The sequence below is a fragment of the Pectinophora gossypiella genome, chromosome 4 (assembly GCF_024362695.1).
Source record: "Pectinophora gossypiella chromosome 4, ilPecGoss1.1, whole genome shotgun sequence".
Taxonomy (NCBI): Eukaryota; Metazoa; Arthropoda; class Insecta; order Lepidoptera; family Gelechiidae; genus Pectinophora; species Pectinophora gossypiella.
In genome coordinates this window covers 7,926,124-7,946,312 of record NC_065407.1, presented here as the reverse complement: position 1 = coordinate 7,946,312, position 20,189 = coordinate 7,926,124, and the positions used below count along the sequence as shown (strand labels likewise).

Genomic DNA, 20,189 nt, shown 5'->3' with positions numbered 1-20,189 from the left:
TTTTACTCTGTGGAATGTTAGAAAAATCTTGTTTATTCTACTCGAGCCCACTTTCGGCACACTAGAATAATAACCTAGTTGGCAGGCCAAGCAAAAAAAAATAATATTTTCAAGATCAAACTATTCATTAAAGCCTACCTACGTACATCCACATTTGCATCCTAGTGAAAGAAAAAGCTGTAAAACGTCTTCTCGGTATATTTATTCGTTATTCTAAAGATACATAAAACGAATGATAAATTACCCACATCTTCATTATATAAAATTATTCGCAAAAGTGAAACAGCTAGAAACTATTACACGTTCAACACTACTAACCCTGTTTTTGCATTGCTATTTTAATTACCTATTTAATTTTCATTTAGAAAGTGTATAACGTATTATTCGTTGTAAAACGTATCAAGTTTACGATTATATTCGCCATGGTCCAGGTATTGCAACATTGCGCTGTATGCATTCCGTGCAGCGGAGCAAATGAAACAAGATATTTTTGACGGCTCCATATGCCTCAAGAATAGAACATTCGACTAACGGTTTCCTGCTGCCGACTCTACATTCTGTGCTCTATATTTTATCCGCAGATGTGGAGTATGTAGCCACCTGTTTACTTATATAGGTATGTGTATAATTGAGGTCATGTCATGAAATATAGTTGTTGTGTTTTACGTTTTTAGATACAATGTCAGTGTAGATAATGGTATAATAGTATTAATAATTACTCAGTATCGCTGAACACGACTTTTGTAAATGGAACGACTTAGTCGATCAGTTTCCTAAAGCTCGCAGTAATTATGGCGACTCATTAACATTTAATTTGGATGTACCTTTGAATAGTACGCATACAAATAAATAAATTGTCAGCTGAGATTGGATAGGAAGTAAAAAAGAAAGTTGGAAGGCGTTTCCTGCGGCGGAGAGCGCGCGATGCGCAGACGCACATGTCCGAGTGTGCGCTATTTCGGTGCGTGCGCGCAGCCCGCTGGAGCGGACTTCTTGGAACGTCCAGATTACACCTATTAATTTGGTAACACTATACCTACTGAGACGATTGTAAAACGGTAACGTTTCTATCCAGGTTAACGTTATTAAATAACAGAATGGAAGGTTGAGACAAAAACGTCTGCTATTTAACGAAAATAAACACATAAATTATTATTTTGAAAAAAACACGTATTCATATAGTATAGAGTATATCTTTTTTTACTAACACGAAAGTACCTATCTAAACAACATGATTTCTTATGAGGTACCTACTTGTCCACCTAATATTCCTGTCTACACTCTACAATTAATAAATAAATGCATAATTGTATCTAAGTACCTATTAAAATTAATGGTCATATATATTTCTGAGGAGCTCGGTGGCGCAGCGGTAAACGCGCTCGGTCTGCGATTGTTGAAGTTAAGCAACTTTCGCAAAGGCCGGTCATAGGATGGGTGACCACAAAAAAAAATGTTTTCATCTCGAGCTCCTCCGTGCTTCGGAAGGCACGTTAAGCCGTTGGTCCCGGCTGCATTAGCAGTCGTTAATAACCACCAATCCGCATTGGGCCCGCGTGGTGGTTTAAGGCCCGATCTCCCTATCCATCCATAGGGAAGGCCCGTGCCCCAGCAGTGGGGACGTTAATGGGCTGGTGATGATGATATATTTCTGGGATGCTGAGTGATATGTACGAGCATTATGACGCAAATGTCTACTGGTGGATACTTAGAAGGTCGTCATGGAAAGTTCTCCTGTCTCAGGAGCTCACGAGCTGTGCAGATTGACACCTGGTACCGATAGTGCCTAGGTACACTTAGCTATAAATACTAATGGACAACGACGGGGCACTTAATTGATGCAAAATCCAGAAAAAGATGTCTTCCCATCTTGCCCTAGTATACTAAGATGGGCTCCGCAATGAGCAGGATGGGGCATAAAACTTTCGTGTGTCAAGGTTGTCTAAGCCTATCATGTCCCACAGTTCATTTTAAATATTATAAAAATCTATGTAAAAACAATTTGAAATACACAGAAAAACAAATTTTAACGAAGCGATGATACACGAAATCACAAGACATTTGCCAAAATCTACTGTTTCCAAAACACGTAGGTACAAATGCGCCACGTGGTCTTGTTGTTTTCACACTTCGCCGACTAATGGCCAACATGATAACGAGACGTCATGTTGGTACATATAAAACTGTGGAACCGCTACCGATTGTAGACTATATTGCAGAATAGAATAAAATCTGAGGTGAACGCGCACCTAGACGCGTCGCAGGAGCCGCACGCGCCGAACTCATCAAATTTAGCGACAAAAGTGGCACTGGAGACCAGGCGCGCGACGTTGCATATGGTTTCTTACAACGATGTATAAAATTCGATGCCTTCGGCGCGTGCACCTCCTGGGGCTCGTCTAGGCGTGCGTTTTCCTACTTATGTCCCACTTTTGGGCGTGTAGGCGGCATATCAACCAGAGAATAAGTTTAGTAACACGCCCCCAACACAATCGTGCACGATTTCAATGCTGCCTAGCGACAGAAGTAAAAATATGTTTTCCTCTTTAATTTTTTTGTGCGGTGTTAGATGTTTTCTAAAATAAAATACGTTCACCCAAATTCAAATAGAATCAGGAAACTAGTAACGGCCTGCAGCTATGTTTATGAGGAGATTACTTTTTCAATGTTACATGTTATGTCATGAAGTTTCCTTGCATACCTACTTATAATAAAGTACCACCTACTCATTCGCGCGGAAGAAGAAACAGCGAACGGTATCTTTTATAGATTTTTATAAATATAAGATCAGAACCCATATAAGTACTTACTTTATTTTATCTCAAGGTGTACAAGACAGGTTCAGTCATTTACAGTGCAGACACTCAGAGAGCTGTACCTATCCTACTACTCATGTGACGGAAATATAGTTAAATCATACAAAACGTACAAACAAAACCATTTCATAATATTTGGGTAAAAAATTAACAAGTCTGAATAATTGAAGAGACGATTGGATAATAAATGTTCACACTGTACTGTTTTGTATTTGACAGTGAGTAGGCCAGTGGCGGCAGGGCGGTAGATTCCATGCGCGTGCGTCACCTCCGGAACTGGCCTCCTGGACACCACACTCCGCGTGCCAATAAACACCCGCTCTAGTGGCACTCTATTATTGTACTAGCCACTCATTGTAAATAAATTCGTTCGAAATAAAAAAAAATAAAAAAAAAACAAATAAAAATAAGTTATGAAATATCAATCCACCTATTTGCGCACTGCACTGCAGTCTATTCATGTACATATCCTCTGCTGAAGGTTGCCTGGAAGAGATTTTAGCGACAAGGCCGCCTTTGCCCACCTTAGTATAACTTGCCCTGTAAATGTCTTGAAAATGTATCTGCAATAAAGTGTTATTATAAACAAAAAGCTTGGTGAAGCTTGAGTACTTAGTTCATCGTGGGATGGATGTACCTCTGACTAGGTATCTCCATTCTGATCCAATGAGGGAATTTCCAGGCAAAGTTCCCAAAAAAGGGCGCTGTATTTTTTTTCTTCATTTTACCTTCTAATTTTATGCATCTTTTACCTTTGGTTTTGGGTATAAATGTGGACCCTTTTTATTACACCCAGGCCCAACATATCTGCCACTCATTATACTTTGATCTAGCAATATTTATTTTTAATGCTTCTGCCATTACATTATATTTTTGAATAATTATGTACCCGAGTAACACACAAACACGGGAAAACATCATAGAAGGAAAAATTGAAGGAAAGAGAGTAAGGGGTAGATAGACTTAGGAGAATTTATGAAACAAATAAAAGAGAAGGTGCAGGTCGTGTCGTATCAGGAGGTGAAGGATTTGGTTACTCCACCGACAAGAGCGCAGCTCTTAAATAAAGAGAGAGATGTACCCGAGTAATAAGAAAATAGGTAATTATCACGTTAAATCTGGACAGCGCCTATTTATTTATTTATTTATTTATGGTCACCAACAGAGTTAACAACAATAAATACATTACAAGTTACTTATATATAAACAAGAGTAATTGTTACCCTAATTATAGGTGACAACGGCATGCAAAATTAACTACAGCAAAGATAGCTTAAATGAAAAAAAAAAGAAGGCTAAAAGCGCATCACGCTTGCACAGCTTAGGCTATTTACACTTAATAACGCGCCTATCATATTATTTTTGAGGAACGTAGCCTGAGAAGTACCTCGTTGGGAATATAATCGTGAACTTATGTACTTAAATAATATTCGGAAATCGAACCAAACAGTTTTCACATAGCAAATGGGTCTGGCGTGCCCCAAATTATTCTGGTGTGAACATCAAGGAACTGATGATAATGAAGTGAGAATTTGCGTACCAATTTACGAAGTTGAGTGCTATCCAATCTTTGAAAAAGAACAAATCAAATTAAATAAAATCTATTTTTGTCACATCAACCTGAATAGGAACCAAATTGCGCTCGTTGTGAGGTTCGAAATCTGCAACCGTGAAATGGGAGGAAAGCCCGCTTTCCCCTGCCCTCACGAATAATCACGATCAATTGGGTATTTAACTGGGCCAAAGGTACATTATAAAATGGTAATCTGGCAGCCAGTCTAAGATGATTAAAAAACTTTCTCATTTTTCTTTGTAACTTATTTTCGAATTTTAATGAGAGAAGTATCATATACTTACATAAATTGAATTAAATACTTACTACGTTTAACCGTTTTCATCAATGACATTGACGACACACGAAGGTACTTCCATACTATTATAAATTAGAAAAAAAACTGTCTCATCCGGCTAAGTTGTAACCAGAAGTAAAGTAGCCTTACCTATGTATTCTATATCATGTAGGTAGATTATATATTAACACGCTAACCAGGGCGTCACGTTGGATTTAGCGTCCGCCATAGCCTAATCACCGAAGAATCGAGACGCGACACCTCATTTAGTGACACTGACACCTCATTTGTTAAATTCTGACAGGTGGTTTAGATGTTATGTGGGAACCACAGACACAACAGACGTGCATACATACATATACCTCCTTTTTGCTACGCCGCAGACGGGTAATGGGGGAATTTCCTGAGTGGGTTTAAAAAAATAAAATACTAAAGTTTGGTGCAATAATTAAATAATACCAAACAATTAAATAATTTTGATTTAGGACGCTTTTGTTATTGCATTTAGTCACTTGTACAACGCATGTGATCAATTTTAAGATAATCTGTATATTTGTGATATATTATTTCGGAATTCCTATATTGCGGCCTAATATCCGTAGGTACACAAACACCTCACCTATCGGCATCGAAAACTTCGATAATTATCGGATTAGGAATATAATCATGCCCTAGTTGTGTGCCATTTTGCAATATGCATCACGCAAGACACCACGCTCTCGATCACCTGATTCTTTATATAAATAGTCACCTGTAACAATAACTACAATAAACAGCCGATAAATCACTTCACGAAAGTGACAATGAGCACGATAGTATATTATAATTTTATTAAGGCCGGGCTGGCGTCGACGCGGCTACCCGCTGTTCCGCAACCGAGCCCGAAATAACCTCTTACGCTTACGTAGCTACAATTGGAGGAAAATCTACGTTTTATGGTACGGTATGGCTCTTAAAATTCCTTCTTGAGTAGTATGTACATAAAGTACCTACCTAATCAATTCTAAGTAAACTATCAACCAGCAGACAAAAAATACCTGGTCAATGCTACTCGGATATCATTAGTTCTTTAGTAGGTACTTATTACTTCTGCATTTAGTGTACTTAATTACTTATTTAATCAATAAGTTTATATAAAATTTTCACAAAATATAGAAATGTGCACAAATGACATTATTATGTATTAAAGTCAGTAAGTATACATAAACAGCCTATATGAGGTATATACGTGCCTTTGCTGGGCACAGGTGTCCCCTCAATCAACCGGAGGGGATACCTATAATCCATCATGGGTATGCCTGGCATTGCCGGCCGCTCAACTGCGGGTTGGTGAAAATCAGTATAAGAATGAATAAAGATCCGAAATATAAATTGGAAGAACACTGAATCCATGTCCACCCGAAAACTTTATTATAGAAACCACAGATGTAACAAAATACATTTCGACTCACCCTTGGTATGTTTCCAGTGCATATGCCACCTGTCGGCATAACGTAGAATTAGGTGCTACGGAAGTGGACTAGGGCTGAATTGGTTTGCAGCAATGGAGCTCCATCTACCGGTGTTCAGGAAAATTATCGTGTCTTCAACTTTCTCAAGCGCCATGTGTGTACCGCGGCCCTCCGCCACCGCGCACCGTGCGCAAGCCTCCACCACTTTCTCCCGACTGAGTGGCAGGCTTCTAAAACTAGGCAGTACTATTAATAAAGGCTTGAAATCGAGCTCGTTACGACCCATTCCGAGCTCTCGTCAAGGTTATTTGCGGAATCAGGTCGCTATCGTAACGTCGCGTCGCTATTCTCGTTAGTCGTTAGCCCGCCGTTATTCGCATGGTGTTTGCGCGTGCGGCTTTTGTTGGTCGTTGCCTGCACCAGATGGCGGGCTAATTTTACGACAGCAGCGGTGCTCATTTATCATGTTTATGTTCTTTGTAGCGAAATAGAAACTTATCGTCACTATTTTAATGTGCCGAGTAAAAATATTTTTTTCTAGATCACCCGTTAAAATTGAATAAGGTTTGTCAATTAGGTTATTTAAAACATACACCACGACCACCATTACCATCACCATTTACCTACCACGAGGGAGGTGCCCAGGTCTCTGCCTGCCACGACAATTTCCAGTCGGGGTAGGCAGAGACGTTAGAATTCCACTCACTATAATCTGACACTACTACTTCCTTTACTTCCGCTTCCGCCACTCTCATCAAAGACTTCATGCTCGCTGGTAAAGAGTACTCTTGACCTGGTTTTTCTTTAAAACAATCTGGATCTGTTCGCAGTATGTATGCCTCCCTCATCTAACTCTACCACTTACACCCGCATCATAAATGTTTTTCGTAAATCTACATTAATTAATCATCTCTACATCCGTGGCGGCCGCGTGTCGGACGACGCTCAGTGGGTAGGCCCGCTACAAGGTGGACCGACGATCTGGTGAAGGTCGCGGGAAGTCGCTGGATGCGGGCAGCGCAGGACCGATCGTCGTGGAGATCCTTGGGGGAGGCCTATACCCAGCAGTGGGCGTCGTACGGCTGATGATGATGATGACATGTCCGAACCATCTTGTCGGTATCCACCCACAACTCAGTACAGGCCTCTCTTTCACGTCATCCTTTCCTTTTTTCATCTTAATCATATTTAAGACAAAATATAAAATATTTTTTTTATCGGATTAAGTAAGTATTTTTAAAAATAAAGAATATTTAAGTCTCATAAAAACCAGCTTAGTAGGTATAGAAGAAACACAATGATCTCGTTGATGTCTTTTGTATGAAGTAAGCCCCTATCAGAGTATGTAGGCAACACGAAGCCGTTAGAGCTCGTTTATTAACCGAGTTCAAAAAAGGAGTGTAATGTAATATTGTTGGAATTACAAAATATTCGTAAATGTTAGTTTAGGTGGGCTTCAAAACACGAGTGCCTGTTCTATGGCAGGCATTTACGTGGACAAACATATATAGTGGCCCAGAAGTTCAAGTTCAAAATGAAAAAATAGATAGAGGGACTCATTAGCTACCAGAAACACCCCCATGTATGTTCAGAAATTATTTACGGTTTTACACTACTTACATTACTTCAGAAATAATAATTTTGTCGCTATCCCTTTCTTAATAGTTCTTTTATTTAACTTCATAACTATGCCTAAGGATATGTACCGCTAAGTGAAAAAAATTAAAGCAGTCAAATCAAAGATAAAAAAAAGGTATTGGAAATCATAGTGATAATTCGAAAAGTAAGAATTGTAACAGTTGTTAAAACTTCGCCGAAGAATAATAAACCCTGAGAGTTAAGAGACCCTGAAAGTATTTCTAAAAACTGCTCCATTTAATAGGCTTTTAGAAACATCCAAAAATGTACCCTTAATAAGGGCATAAAACTAAGTAATTAGCCCTCAAAGATTGCAAGACAGACACTATCCGGCCAAGTAGTCGCCTTAAACGGCAAATTGTCAAAAAGCGCATTAGAAAAAGTTCAATAAAACCAATGTCGGTAGTCATTGCGTAGCGTTGAGTCGCATCTGTGTGACTCATAATGAACTAAATGTCTCATTTGGACTTATTTTTCAATTCTCTCAGGCAGTATAAGGATAAAATTTATAAATATTTATGTCCTCCAGCATAATATATATTAATTACATCTTTTATACATATTTTTTATTTATTTGTATCATTGTATTTGTATAACGATACGTTATCTTACACTGCAAATGTTGTGTGCACCTATAATCGGCTTATGTAACAGTCTAATTCCTGATGTAACTTTTATTTCATTTAATGTTTTATTATATAAGCTGTTGGTGTACCTTTTTTTATAAATAAATAAAAGAAAAATCGGTCAAGGGTAACCGTTTTCTAATTTTCTTGCCTCGTTTTCTAATTGTAACATTTTATTTAATTAAAATGCAGAGGATTATTAGTGTCGTAAAGTTTTAACACATTCTGAACAGGCGGTAGATTTATTATTATAGGATAGACTTTTACGTATGTGTGTGTTGAAAATTGATGATTCTTTTTATAACATTTCAAAACAGTATTTGTAGCATCCTTTATTTTAGTTGATGTGATTGAGATATTGTTGAAGGAAAAGGTACTTTGGGTGAAGATGTGTATGGGGGTTTTGAGCTAAACAACACAGAAAATTTGATATACCCAGGTATATTTTAATACAAAATAAATAATAATATGGAAATAAATAAATATTACAACTTATCCTAAGCACTTATGTACAAAAACCATCTTGGCGCTACATGGAATAAGACCATAACTTCTAAAGTAGGTACATTACTTTGATTCTCGTCAATCGAGAGATGAGTATCTTACAGATCAAGCTTGACTAGATTTCACGTCGGTACAGTCTCACAATAGCGTCCGTGCACTGAGTTTTGTACAGAAATATCTTATAGTAATATCACTTGGTGCGTTGCGGGGTGGATATGGAGGCGCAGCGCTCACTTGCCGAGCAAGATCTTGCGGCCGGCGCCCATGTTCTGGCCGGACTGGGTGGCGCCCTTGTTGGAGCCAGCCTGCAGGCCGATCATGGTCTGACCAGCCTTCAGGGTCTCCTCAGAGAAGTCGCGCTTGCACTCGTCAGCGGGCTTGGGTCCGAGGTAGGGGCCGCTCCATTCGGAGTGCCTGTAGGTCTGCGAAGGAAAATAATGTTATGATCATCATTTTAATAACCACAAAGCTCCAATTTCGAAAGCCCCTACTCGGCCTCTACAGATTCCACGAAACGTGTGACCTTGTGTATTTATGAAATCTGAGGTAACATTGCACGAAGGTCGTAAATCTTGGTCGGGTTGGCGAGCTTCCAACTCTTCAACCCGATGCGTATCAGCAAACATCGTGTTAACGCGCTATTACTTGTGATACGATATGCAAGCCTGTAAGTTTATGGTAAACATGATCTATAAATAGACAAATGTATACTTTAGAGCCCGATGATGAAAATCTATATATTTTTGGAATGTTTATTGAGATAGACCTAAACTCATCTTGTGCAATTTTATCGGTATGGTGACGTAGATTATGAACCAGGTGTAAACTTACATTTTTTTCCTAAAGTTAGAACCTTTGCCTGTAGGGCATTGACTTGCGTACATTCAAGGCTCTATTTCGAAGAGTTCAAGAGCTCGTAATAATGATTTCTATATCAAGATATAGATGCTTACCTCACGGCCGAGGGCGAAGAGGGTGCTGACAACCTGGGCGATGTCCTTCTTCTCCCACAGGTCGACTGTCTGGAACACGTCGATGTCTGGGACACCGTACGCTTTAATAGCCGCCTGGAAGCTGTAAGGGAAACACGCAGGTTAGTTACTGGTTTTCACGGACAACTGAGTCCCCTGGTTTATGGAATGTCGTCACGGTTCTTAAATTAGCTCATAGATATTCTAATAATATTTACTTTTATATTTTTCTAGCGTTCGGCAAAAAAATTACTTTTGTGTAGCCGCGTTACCTTTTATCATATGGATGGTATTTTTCCAGAAGATGGAACTTGAGTGTAGAGACAATTTTAGCACTTTTGTGTTTTTTAAGAAGGTGCCACTCTACAGAAGAAAAAGGCTGTCTATATTTGTCTCTGTTAACATTACATTCATGATGGCTTTCAAAATGTCGTGAAACTCACTTGGTGATGTTCTCCATCATCTTGAACTGTCCGCCAGAGGTGTTGATCTTGGGGACGGAGCCGGGCTTGATCTTGTTGATCAGTTGGCAGAGGACGGTGCCGTCCTTAAGCACATCCTCGAAGGCCTCACCAGGAGGGAACTTAGCGCCGAGGACGGTCTCGATCCACTCCTGGCACTCCTTCTCCTGCTCAGGGTTGCGCTTGGAAGCGAGCTGTAAATAGCATAATGGTCAGTTTGGTTTATTGGTTTATCGATCTTAATACGAGGTCCCATTATATTCTTAGGGAAAAAAAAACTATGAAATTAATACAAATTGCAAGGAAACTGGTTTTCAAAAATATTTTTTCTTTTTTCAGGTGCATGAGTGTCTCTATGAAATGAATAAACATTTAAGAGTAGGTAAAAATAAAAGATAATATTATATAAATAAGACTGAGATAAGTCGGGAATAAATACTATTGGCAAAAGAAAGTGGCTTTGAGTGATAAGAAAAATAATTAAACTGAATTGTTTTTTAAGAGTTGGAATGGAATGTTGGAAAGTATTCTGACCTTGGCGCGGACTTGACGTTCCAGAGACATGATGTGTGTTGGGAGTTGCTTGTGGGAGATGTAAGAGCTTTGCCGAGCACCGGTAGACTGAACTCCAGAACGCTAAGCCGTTGTATTTATATGCGCTTGCGCTGCCTCGCCCTTCTGGAACGCTCGCGCTGACGCCTCGATACGAAATAGCTTCTGACTCAACAACCTTATTCAAAGCTTCAGTATGATACCTGAAATTATTTTCTCATATCTTTCTTCCTTGAAGGACTATTTAAAAATTACTATTACTTATTTAAAAGTAAATTAGATACTTCACGTTTCCACAACATAACAGTGACATGCTTTGAAACAAAAATCGGACGTGAACGTGGTACTAAATTCCTCGACTCCGCATCCAAAGATGCACTATCCAGGTGATTGATTAACCTCATTTATCGGTACTTGAAAGGCAATACACCAAAAACCACACCAAAACCATATTGAGATTTCCTAAGTTTACTAAGTAGGTAAATAGTTTTTATTAGTTTTCTTTTTTTAATTTACAGTCAATCATAACTATATTCATCATTATTAAAATTACTAAAATAACTATTTAAAATTATAGGTGAATGACTTACGACAGAATTACAACTGACAAAGTGGCTGTGACATACGGACAGACAGACAGACATGACGAATACATAAGGGTTCCGTTTATTGCCATTTGGCTACGGAACCCTAAAATCAGTCTACGATGTGAAATAGACAACAGTTTGTATTCTATAATGTCACGTCACATAAATCATGTTAATTTTATAGTCTCGCAACACTTACCATCAAATCATACCCTATCTTTCTGTTGTTCGCAGTTTAAATAATGTAATCTCTGCCACAAGACATATTAGTTGTTTACTCCGCTTAGAAATTTAATTTAATTTTATCTTGGCCTCGAAAGCTTTTTGATTAAGTTCTTTTTTTAAACAGATACAAATGTATCTGTTTTAATTATTGAAATTTCAAAAAGAGAAAAGATAAAGAGAGAGAGGGAATTTTATAATAATTATGTCACAGCCTGTAACTACATACTTGTAAAGGTTAACTAATATTGTCATATATTTAAGGCTTATATAGTACAAATAAATATATTATTATTATAAATGTATAGAGCTTACTGACCCCTTCGTAGTGTTATTACCCATACCTAGTGTCGTGTCGTGGAAACGAACTACTTATAGTTACGATGATGAACACATGAAAATGGTTAATCAATTTCAGAAAATAAAAAAAAAACTAAAGGAAACATTTGCCTTTAAAAGCTTTACCTATTCATTACGATACACTTTACACTTTTCATCTCGTTAATCAACAATAAATTTTGTTAATCATGTAACAATCCAGTGTAAATGCATTATAATAATTTACTACAGGAGCTGAAAAGTAGTAGATCATACCGAAAGCCTTTTAAGGCGTTACGGCTTGCTCATTGGCGCCCCACCCAACGGCGTTGAGTCGGCGACGTGGATGTTATTGTCGCTTGCCCACGCGCACCTCGCTCCTACACAAAACCTGACAAATTGCCTCTTTATACTTTCTTACAATACTTTTTCTGTATGAGAAAAGCCATTTTCCAGTGCATTAAAGAAAGCTACACTATTATTCAGTATCAAAATAAACTTTTATCCGTTGAAAAATAAAATGATTCTTGAGCTATAAAAATGGAACAACAAATATATTTTGGTACTTACTTATTTCCAATTATTACGTACAATTTGAGGAATTAGACAAAATTTGTTAAAGTCATATTATGTTGACGGGAATTTCATAACGTGCCCGGTTTATGCAACATAAATAAATCATTTCATCGTATAAAAAATATTACGCAGGTGTGTCATTTATAAAATTACTTAGTACAATAATAAATCAACGCTTAACTAAGGCGTAGGCAGAGAATATGGATATTTGCTACCATTTTGACAAACTTCTTGCTTCCTCCACATTTATCAATAGGCATAATCATAAACTGCGCGATGATTAGTCACTAATAAGGCTAGTTTTTCTAGTTAAGGGTAGTTCTTCTAGTTTTTATTAAGAATAACTTTCGCCTCATATATTACCTATACGCTTTCCTAATTCAATGTGTCTCTTCTACATAATCTCATATGTAGTATTAATAAAAAGATCGACCAGTTCAGTACAATTATTAATTATATTTCAATAAGATAACATTTTACAATCGTTTCAATGCGCGGTAAAAATTATATCTGTCAAAGTACGTAAGCTAGTGTTGTGAAGTTTCTGAGCATAGTGATGTATCAGTCGATATTAGATCGATCGATTCTTTTCTATCTAACAGTAGGCACGTACTACCTACTTGAATTCACTTCCGTGTTCCTTTTATTAGGACTTGAATGCCTTTGATTTGTTTTCATGACACAATGAAAACACGTCTTGGTTTTGTACTGGCATGCCTTCGCTTCATAATCGTCATAATATACCTACATAATTTATCTTAGCGTCTATCCACATTTCCACGCTAAGACGCAACACGAAACTTACGCCAACGTCACCGTCACCCGTCACAATTTGCACCGGGCCACGCTGCCAGCAGATACAGTCATGAGCAATATAATGTACTTACCCACTTTAGGACTCTGTCGCACTAACATATTTGACATTTAGTGAGACTTACAGTTCAATTTGTCAAAAAAGTTAATGTGACATGGTACCAAAGTGTATACATATTAATGCTCGTGACCGTACATGGACCCCTCATGCCGTAACATACGAACTGTCGGGGTTGGTAGAAGCAGGCATCATCAATAAGATAATCAGCCTCGCCTGAAAGTCATTGAAAAGATATAAGGGGATTATGATGACAGGTATTTTATTCATTCGTAATAAATTATACATTACTGCATAAAGCTCTCCTAGCTCCTATTAAAATAGCTTTCTGATCACCTACGCTGCGAAGCGCGTGGAATTGGTGTTGACATTCCAAAGCTCTTTGAATACGTGTAGGTGTACTTGGATTTGGGTAGAACAAAAAAAAAACAAATAAAAACAAAATTATACCATCTCTATAAATACACTAACAAGAACATACCCGGAATTTGTCATTGTGGCGAAATAGGTACATCGTTGTTGTATCTAATGAATCTTGACATAGATACTTACTAGCAACGAATATTACATTTAATTTTGAATCAAAATATGTCACGTGTGGCGGTGTCCAAATTGTGGGAAATTTTACAGACTATGAAAACATAAACGATTCTTCTCAGAATTTCACCAAGCAAACAAGGTTATCAATGGACTTGGCGGTCATCATAGTATTTTAATTGTTTAGTTTATATGATTTGTCAATAATACATTTTAAATAATAAAAATCAAAAAGGTACATGTTGAAAGGAGGTATTCTACAGGAACCCGCCATACTCCTGTCGACTAATTAAGAAACCGAGAACGTAAAAACAAGCTCGCGAAAATTTTCGAGACAGTAGGTACAGTTCATTGACCGCATATAAATAAAATACCTACGCCAGTGTTGGTTCCACGTCAATTTAATAGCCTCTAATATTTATCATACACTAGAAGTCGCAAAAAAAATCTGAATAATTCCTAAAAATATGCCTATCTGAATTCTAAATGATAGTCTTGAGTCAGCATCCGAATGGAAAAAAAAATGCTCTACTTATGTGTATAAAAGCATGTTATATTATGTGGGTGTGTATTTTACCTCTGCTTACCCCTTCGGGGATATAGGCGCGATGCTATGTTATGTACTTATACATGGTGTTAGTGACATCGTAACGAAAACTTGGAGGGATATCAAGTAGAATTTTCCGTCGCAAAAGTATGGAACTAAAATTAATTTAAAAAAACATTAAAATTTTCATGATATCACTTGATTTCACTTGATATCAATTCAGAATCATGGTCTGAATCATCCCCCTCAGTATTTGTTACGATGTCACTTACACCCTGTAAGTGACATCCTAACAAATACTGAGGGAGATGTTACAGCTCTTTATTCTGAGTTAATATCAAATGGAATTTTCCATCGTAAAAGTATAGAATTGAAAATAATTAAGAAAACACAAAAAGAACATGAATTTTGAGAATCATGGTCTGAATCATCCCCCTCAGTATTCGTTACGATGTCACTAACAACCTTGTATACTTACAGCGTATTTAGCATATTCTATAATAGGCTAAACATGAATTTGTTTACCACCATGTGCCCAAAGGTTAGAGATAATATACATGATCAGTGTTACATGGGACTTAAACATAGTTGAAGAAGAGTGAGTGTATATACTATAACCTCAGCCTAACCCTTAAGGATTTAAATTTGATCAGTGATGAACTGTTCTCGAGGAGCTCGGTGGCGCAGCGGTAAACGCGCTCGGGCTGCGATTGTTGAAGTTAAGCAACTTTCGCAAAGGCCGGTCATAGGATGGGTGACCACAAAAAAAAAGTTTTCATCTCGAGCTCCTCCGTGCTTCGGAAGGCACGTTAAACCGTTGGTCCCGGCTGCATTAGCAGACGTTAATAACCATCAATCCGCACCGGGCCCGCGTGATGGTTTAAGGCCCAATCTCCCTATCCATCCATAGGGAAGGCCCGTGCCCCAGCAGTGGGGACATTAATGGGCTGATGATGATGAGCTGTTCTCAATAATGTTCCCGTTGTAAAAACTTTTTAATAAGAAGGGCACTGGCTGTTTTTCTTTTTCAAATTGTTCTTTCATGTATTTGGGTCTTATCTGTCTAATGGTTAGGAAATTAAGTTATTTTTAAGTATATAAGTTTTGCGCCTAGTTTGTTTCGCGTTTAGTTTAGTTTTCGTGGGGAAGCCCACATTCGCGAGAAATGCATTTTCGGAGGTATGTAACCTAACCTGTATTGGGCTGGTTTTCCCTTCGCGGGCTGGAAGGTCAGACAGCCAGTCGCTTTTGTATAAAAACCGGATCTGTCAAATCGGTTAGGTAAAGACCCTGTGAAAAACGGGATAATGAAGGGAGATGACGAAGTTTTGCGCCTTTTCACTGAAGATGCTATTTTATGGTCTTGAGAGAGAGAAACTGTGTTATAGAACGAAATGATTTTAAATACTGCATCCTCTATAAACCGTTCCTGAAAATAGCCGTTCTAATTTCATTCAAGTTCACATCACACTTCCGTCAGGTAAAAAAATATTCTTTTTACCTTGAAGAAATATAACTGAACAATGATAGAGGACAGCAGTCGAATAACTAAGAATATTTTGATATTCGGATACATTTGTGAATAGCATTTGTACTGAGACGTTGTTGTAGGTGCTTAGCTTGTTGTTGCGCGCTGCTTATTAGGGTTCCGTACGCAAAGGGTAAAAAACGGGACCCTATTACTAAGACTACGCTGTCCATCCTTCCGTCTGTCATCGGGCTGTATCTCATGAACCGTGATACCTAATCATATAGTTGAAATTTTCGCAGATGCTGTATTTCTGTTGCGCTATATCAACAAATACTAAACAGAATAAAATAAATATTTAAGAAGGCTCCCATACAACAAACGTACATGATGTTTCTGCTTGTTTTGGCTGGATATTATTAACGGCAACAAGTAAACGCTTGAAATATTCACAGAATATTTAGTTACTTATATATTTCACCTTATAATAAATAATTAAATTAATATTTAAGAGGGGTTCCCATACATGAAGGTACGGAATCCTTCGTGCGCGAGTCCGACTCGAACTTGGCCGGTTTTTTGTTCATCATTATACTTACTTCTTTTTTCTATTGAAAAATTACAAAACATAACATGTTATAATTAAAACACTTAATAACGGGTTCTTCCCGCGTTTAAAATAGGGATATTTGAGCTTTTTGATTGAGTACCTACTGTATATAAAAAGATCAATATAATGTAGAAGTTATTTCAAGAAATAAAAATAGGGATATGAGAGATTTAAACGCGGTAAGAACCCGTTATTATGTGTTTTAATTATGATAATAACCGCGTAAACTTAAAACAACATAACATGTTATGTAACATTATTTAAAAAATATATCACATCCGGCATTGGCGTGGTTGATATATAGGTGTACTTATACGTAGATTACTTAGTCCGTCATGTTAGATAGAGCATATTTAACTTCTACTTCTTCTTACTTTATATTTAACTTCTAAGCCAAGCAATTTTCATACATTATTTATTTACTTATGTCATTTTATGTTTTTTTTTTGTATTAGTGGAGAATGCTACACCGACAAGAGTGTGGCTCTTAAATTAATGATAATAATGATTTGTTTATAACATTCTACTTGAAAAATGTAACTCATTAGTTAGAATCTTACCTTCGTTATGTTAGTTACCGATACATTTCATTTTAACAGCCTCTGCCTCTCTTCTTATCGAGACGGCGGCTGTGGTCCAGAGGTTGAGCGTTGGGCTCACGATCCGGACGTCCCGGGTTAGAATCCCGGTGGGGACATATCACAAATATCACTTTGTGATCCCTAGTTTTGGTTAGGACATTACAGGCTGATCATTTGATTACCCAAAAAGTAAGATGATCCGTGCTTCGGAAGGCACGTTAAGCCGTTGGTCCCGGTTACTACTTACTGATTTAAGTAATTAGTCCTTACATGAGCCATGTTATTGGGTCTTTGGCGGCTGACACCAGGGTTGATAATTCATCTCACAACCCACACGATAGAAGAAGAATAATTCAAGTACCTTAATTTGTGTTTTAAATGCATTAATGCAATAACCTCCACGTTGGTGTAACAGAAAGCTCGGTGAGGCGTGGGTACTTCGTTTATCTTGTGATGAACGTACCTCTGACTATCCTATTTGGGATATAATTCTAATGTTAAAGTTATATAAATGTTTATGTAATCCAATAATATTTTCAAAGCTGTGTATTTAATCTGGAACTAATTTATTATTAATAATTTTATTGGATGTAAAATTGACTATGAACTAAATTAAATAAATTTGGAACTCGTAAATGTTTATTGTAAAATTTCTGTTATATTTATTATAATATTATACATAACTTGATTAAGGTTAATAAGGTAAAAAAACAGACGTGTTGAAGTCCGGGATCCGTAAATAAAATAAAATATCACTTGTTACGCTCTTTATTAAAACACCCTCCACAAATTCGTCATAGTTACATACACTCAAGGTACATCACTATAATGCATATGTACAGTTAGTTTATTACATATTTACAACACTTATCAACCCCTTGAAAGACAATTTGTCGAAAGAGAAATGCAGTACTAGACGTAATATACGCATTGATATACAAAATAAGTCAATATGCAATTGTCTTTTATAATAATTTGATTTTTATAAATTATTCATTTCACTAGATATGACTAGAATTATTACTATCTTAGGTAAACGTAAAAGGAAAACGTATAATTGCCACTAGAAGCTTCAAATAAAATTACATAATAAATAAAGCTAAAAACTTAAGTAGAACACTTTTAATTATTGGAATACGAAGATCTAGCAAGAAGGTATACTTCAGTAAACGTATACACGTCGTGGAATGCTTATTTACACGTTATCACACACAAATTTTATTTTCCAGTATATTATATCCAATTTTACCTACCATAATTTTACTTTAACAATTTTTATAATTATTATACACCCTCGTATATGTAATTCGTACGTTTATACAATAAATACATCTAAAATTTGGTTTAAAAGTTCATTATTGCGATATCTTAATGGACACAAACATTTGGCACTTGAAAATCTTTCGTTCACTCGAATCATTCACTTTGTAGTCTCGTTTAAGGAGTTCACTTTGAGATCAACACACACGCGCAGCGTCACATGGAATGCAGATTAATGATTGTCTTGGATCGCGCACAAAGGGCGCGCGCCGGGCGGGTCTGCCGTGGGTGATGCGAGTCGTGAGGACGAGCGGGGCAGAGGTCGCGGCACATCCATTAGAAAAGATGATTATTCGTTTTGGCGAGAGTGCCGAGGTGGTCCGACAACAGGTAGTTGGGGGGAGCCACGCCCAGCAGTGGGAAGCCCGAGGTCTGGCGCAGCAAGCCGCAGCCGCCGGCCCACTTGCCCGCGCCACTCACCGGCGGCCCGCCTGCGCCCCCGCCGATGCCGTTTATCTCCTCACACAGCTTGTTACCTGGAAAATAAACAAAAAATAATAATTTCAAATATTCAAACACAGCTCATGTTTATTAAGCCTCTTAATTAACTTGCTCATTCATTCTCAATTGCAACACAACCGAACTAAAGCTCGTACATACAAATCTGTCCGAATATGAAATCAGGCTGCAGCTCGCCGGCGAATATGGAATAATCGTGGTAACGCAATTAAGCGCTAATCACCTAATCCTTGCCGCGCGGCTCCGTTGTTTATTCAAGCCTGAGTGACAATCGCGCGCACAATTAGCGCAAATGAGCCGAAGTGAAAATCTGGTGGCTGCGGCTGCGGCGGCGTGCCGAGCCCGTAATGTGATTAATGCGGCCGCAAGTCCGCCATTACCAGCCATCCGCCCGCTGCCACTCGGCTCAGCTTCACTCACTTCTATCCAATCTACTAAGTTTCTCCAATCCTATCAAGAGACATAATCTCTACCTTGCATTTTCGTAATCTTACTCTACCTAGACCGGTACGAATAAACAAGTATAGGTTCCTTGAAACTGTAATGAAATCAAATAGCTTTTGCTGAAGCACGAAATAAATAACACACTTTACGATAAAATAAAATAAAATTTTTAACAAAAAAAAACCGACTTCAAACGCAAAACTAAAAAGCAATAAATAAATTTACTTCGCACAAAGTAATTAGTACGTATTTTCAATTAGTTAATTAATTTATAATTCTGAAGTCGGTGCCAAGGAAATGCTACAACGAAGTACCGATTCATATATTTTTCAATACTGATTGTTTTGTAATATTTTGTTTGACATTGTTTTGTAATTGCTTTGATATAGGTATTAAACAATATTGTGTGTACATAGTAATTTGATATTGTAGTAGGGTTGTTGTAGCATTTACTTGGCACCGACTTCAGAATTATAAATTAATTAACTAATTGAAAATACGTACTAATTACTTTGTGCGAAGTAAATTTATTTATTGCTTTTTAGTTTTGCGTTTGAAGTCGGTTTTTTTTTGTTAAAAATTTTATTTTATTTTACGATTTTAAGTGATGGTTAGACCGAGCAAGGATGCAGACAGACAGATTTTCTGATTTATATTCATATATAATAATATAATATATTATTAGTAGTGATCACAATTATTATTGATGAACATGTTTACACACACACTCACACACGCGCTAACGCACACGAGCACACGCGCACGTACACACGCACACAC

The 20,189-nt window shown here is 37.5% G+C and overlaps 2 protein-coding genes across 3 annotated transcripts in view; both read right to left on the bottom strand.

Moving 5' to 3' along the window:
* Positions 1–8,802: 8,802 nt before the first annotated feature.
* On the bottom strand, positions 8,803–11,012 carry LOC126366491 (muscle-specific protein 20). The gene is made up of 4 exons (XM_050009604.1): positions 10,852–11,012; positions 10,300–10,511; positions 9,839–9,959; positions 8,803–9,307 (listed from the first exon to the last, which is right to left on the bottom strand). The coding sequence occupies exons 1-4, from the start codon at positions 10,879–10,881 to the stop codon at positions 9,116–9,118; spliced, it is 555 nt and encodes a 184-aa protein (XP_049865561.1). The 5' UTR covers positions 10,882–11,012; the 3' UTR covers positions 8,803–9,115.
* A 6,926-nt stretch (positions 11,013–17,938) lies between these two features.
* Positions 17,939–20,189, bottom strand: part of LOC126366490 (paired mesoderm homeobox protein 2A-like) — a 37,467-nt gene continuing 35,216 nt past the window's right edge. Inside the window, exons 1-2 of one of the 2 annotated variants that reach the window (XR_007566353.1) lie at positions 19,107–19,256; positions 18,904–18,982 (exon numbers count right to left, since the gene is read on the bottom strand). Coding sequence is in view for 1 of the 2 variants with exons in the window: in XM_050009603.1 (XP_049865560.1) it covers positions 18,783–18,982 (200 nt within the window). In the remaining variant the exon portion in view is untranslated. Of the gene's footprint in view, positions 18,983–19,106; positions 19,257–20,189 lie in introns of those variants that run through there. The other variant, XM_050009603.1, reaches the window with a different exon arrangement.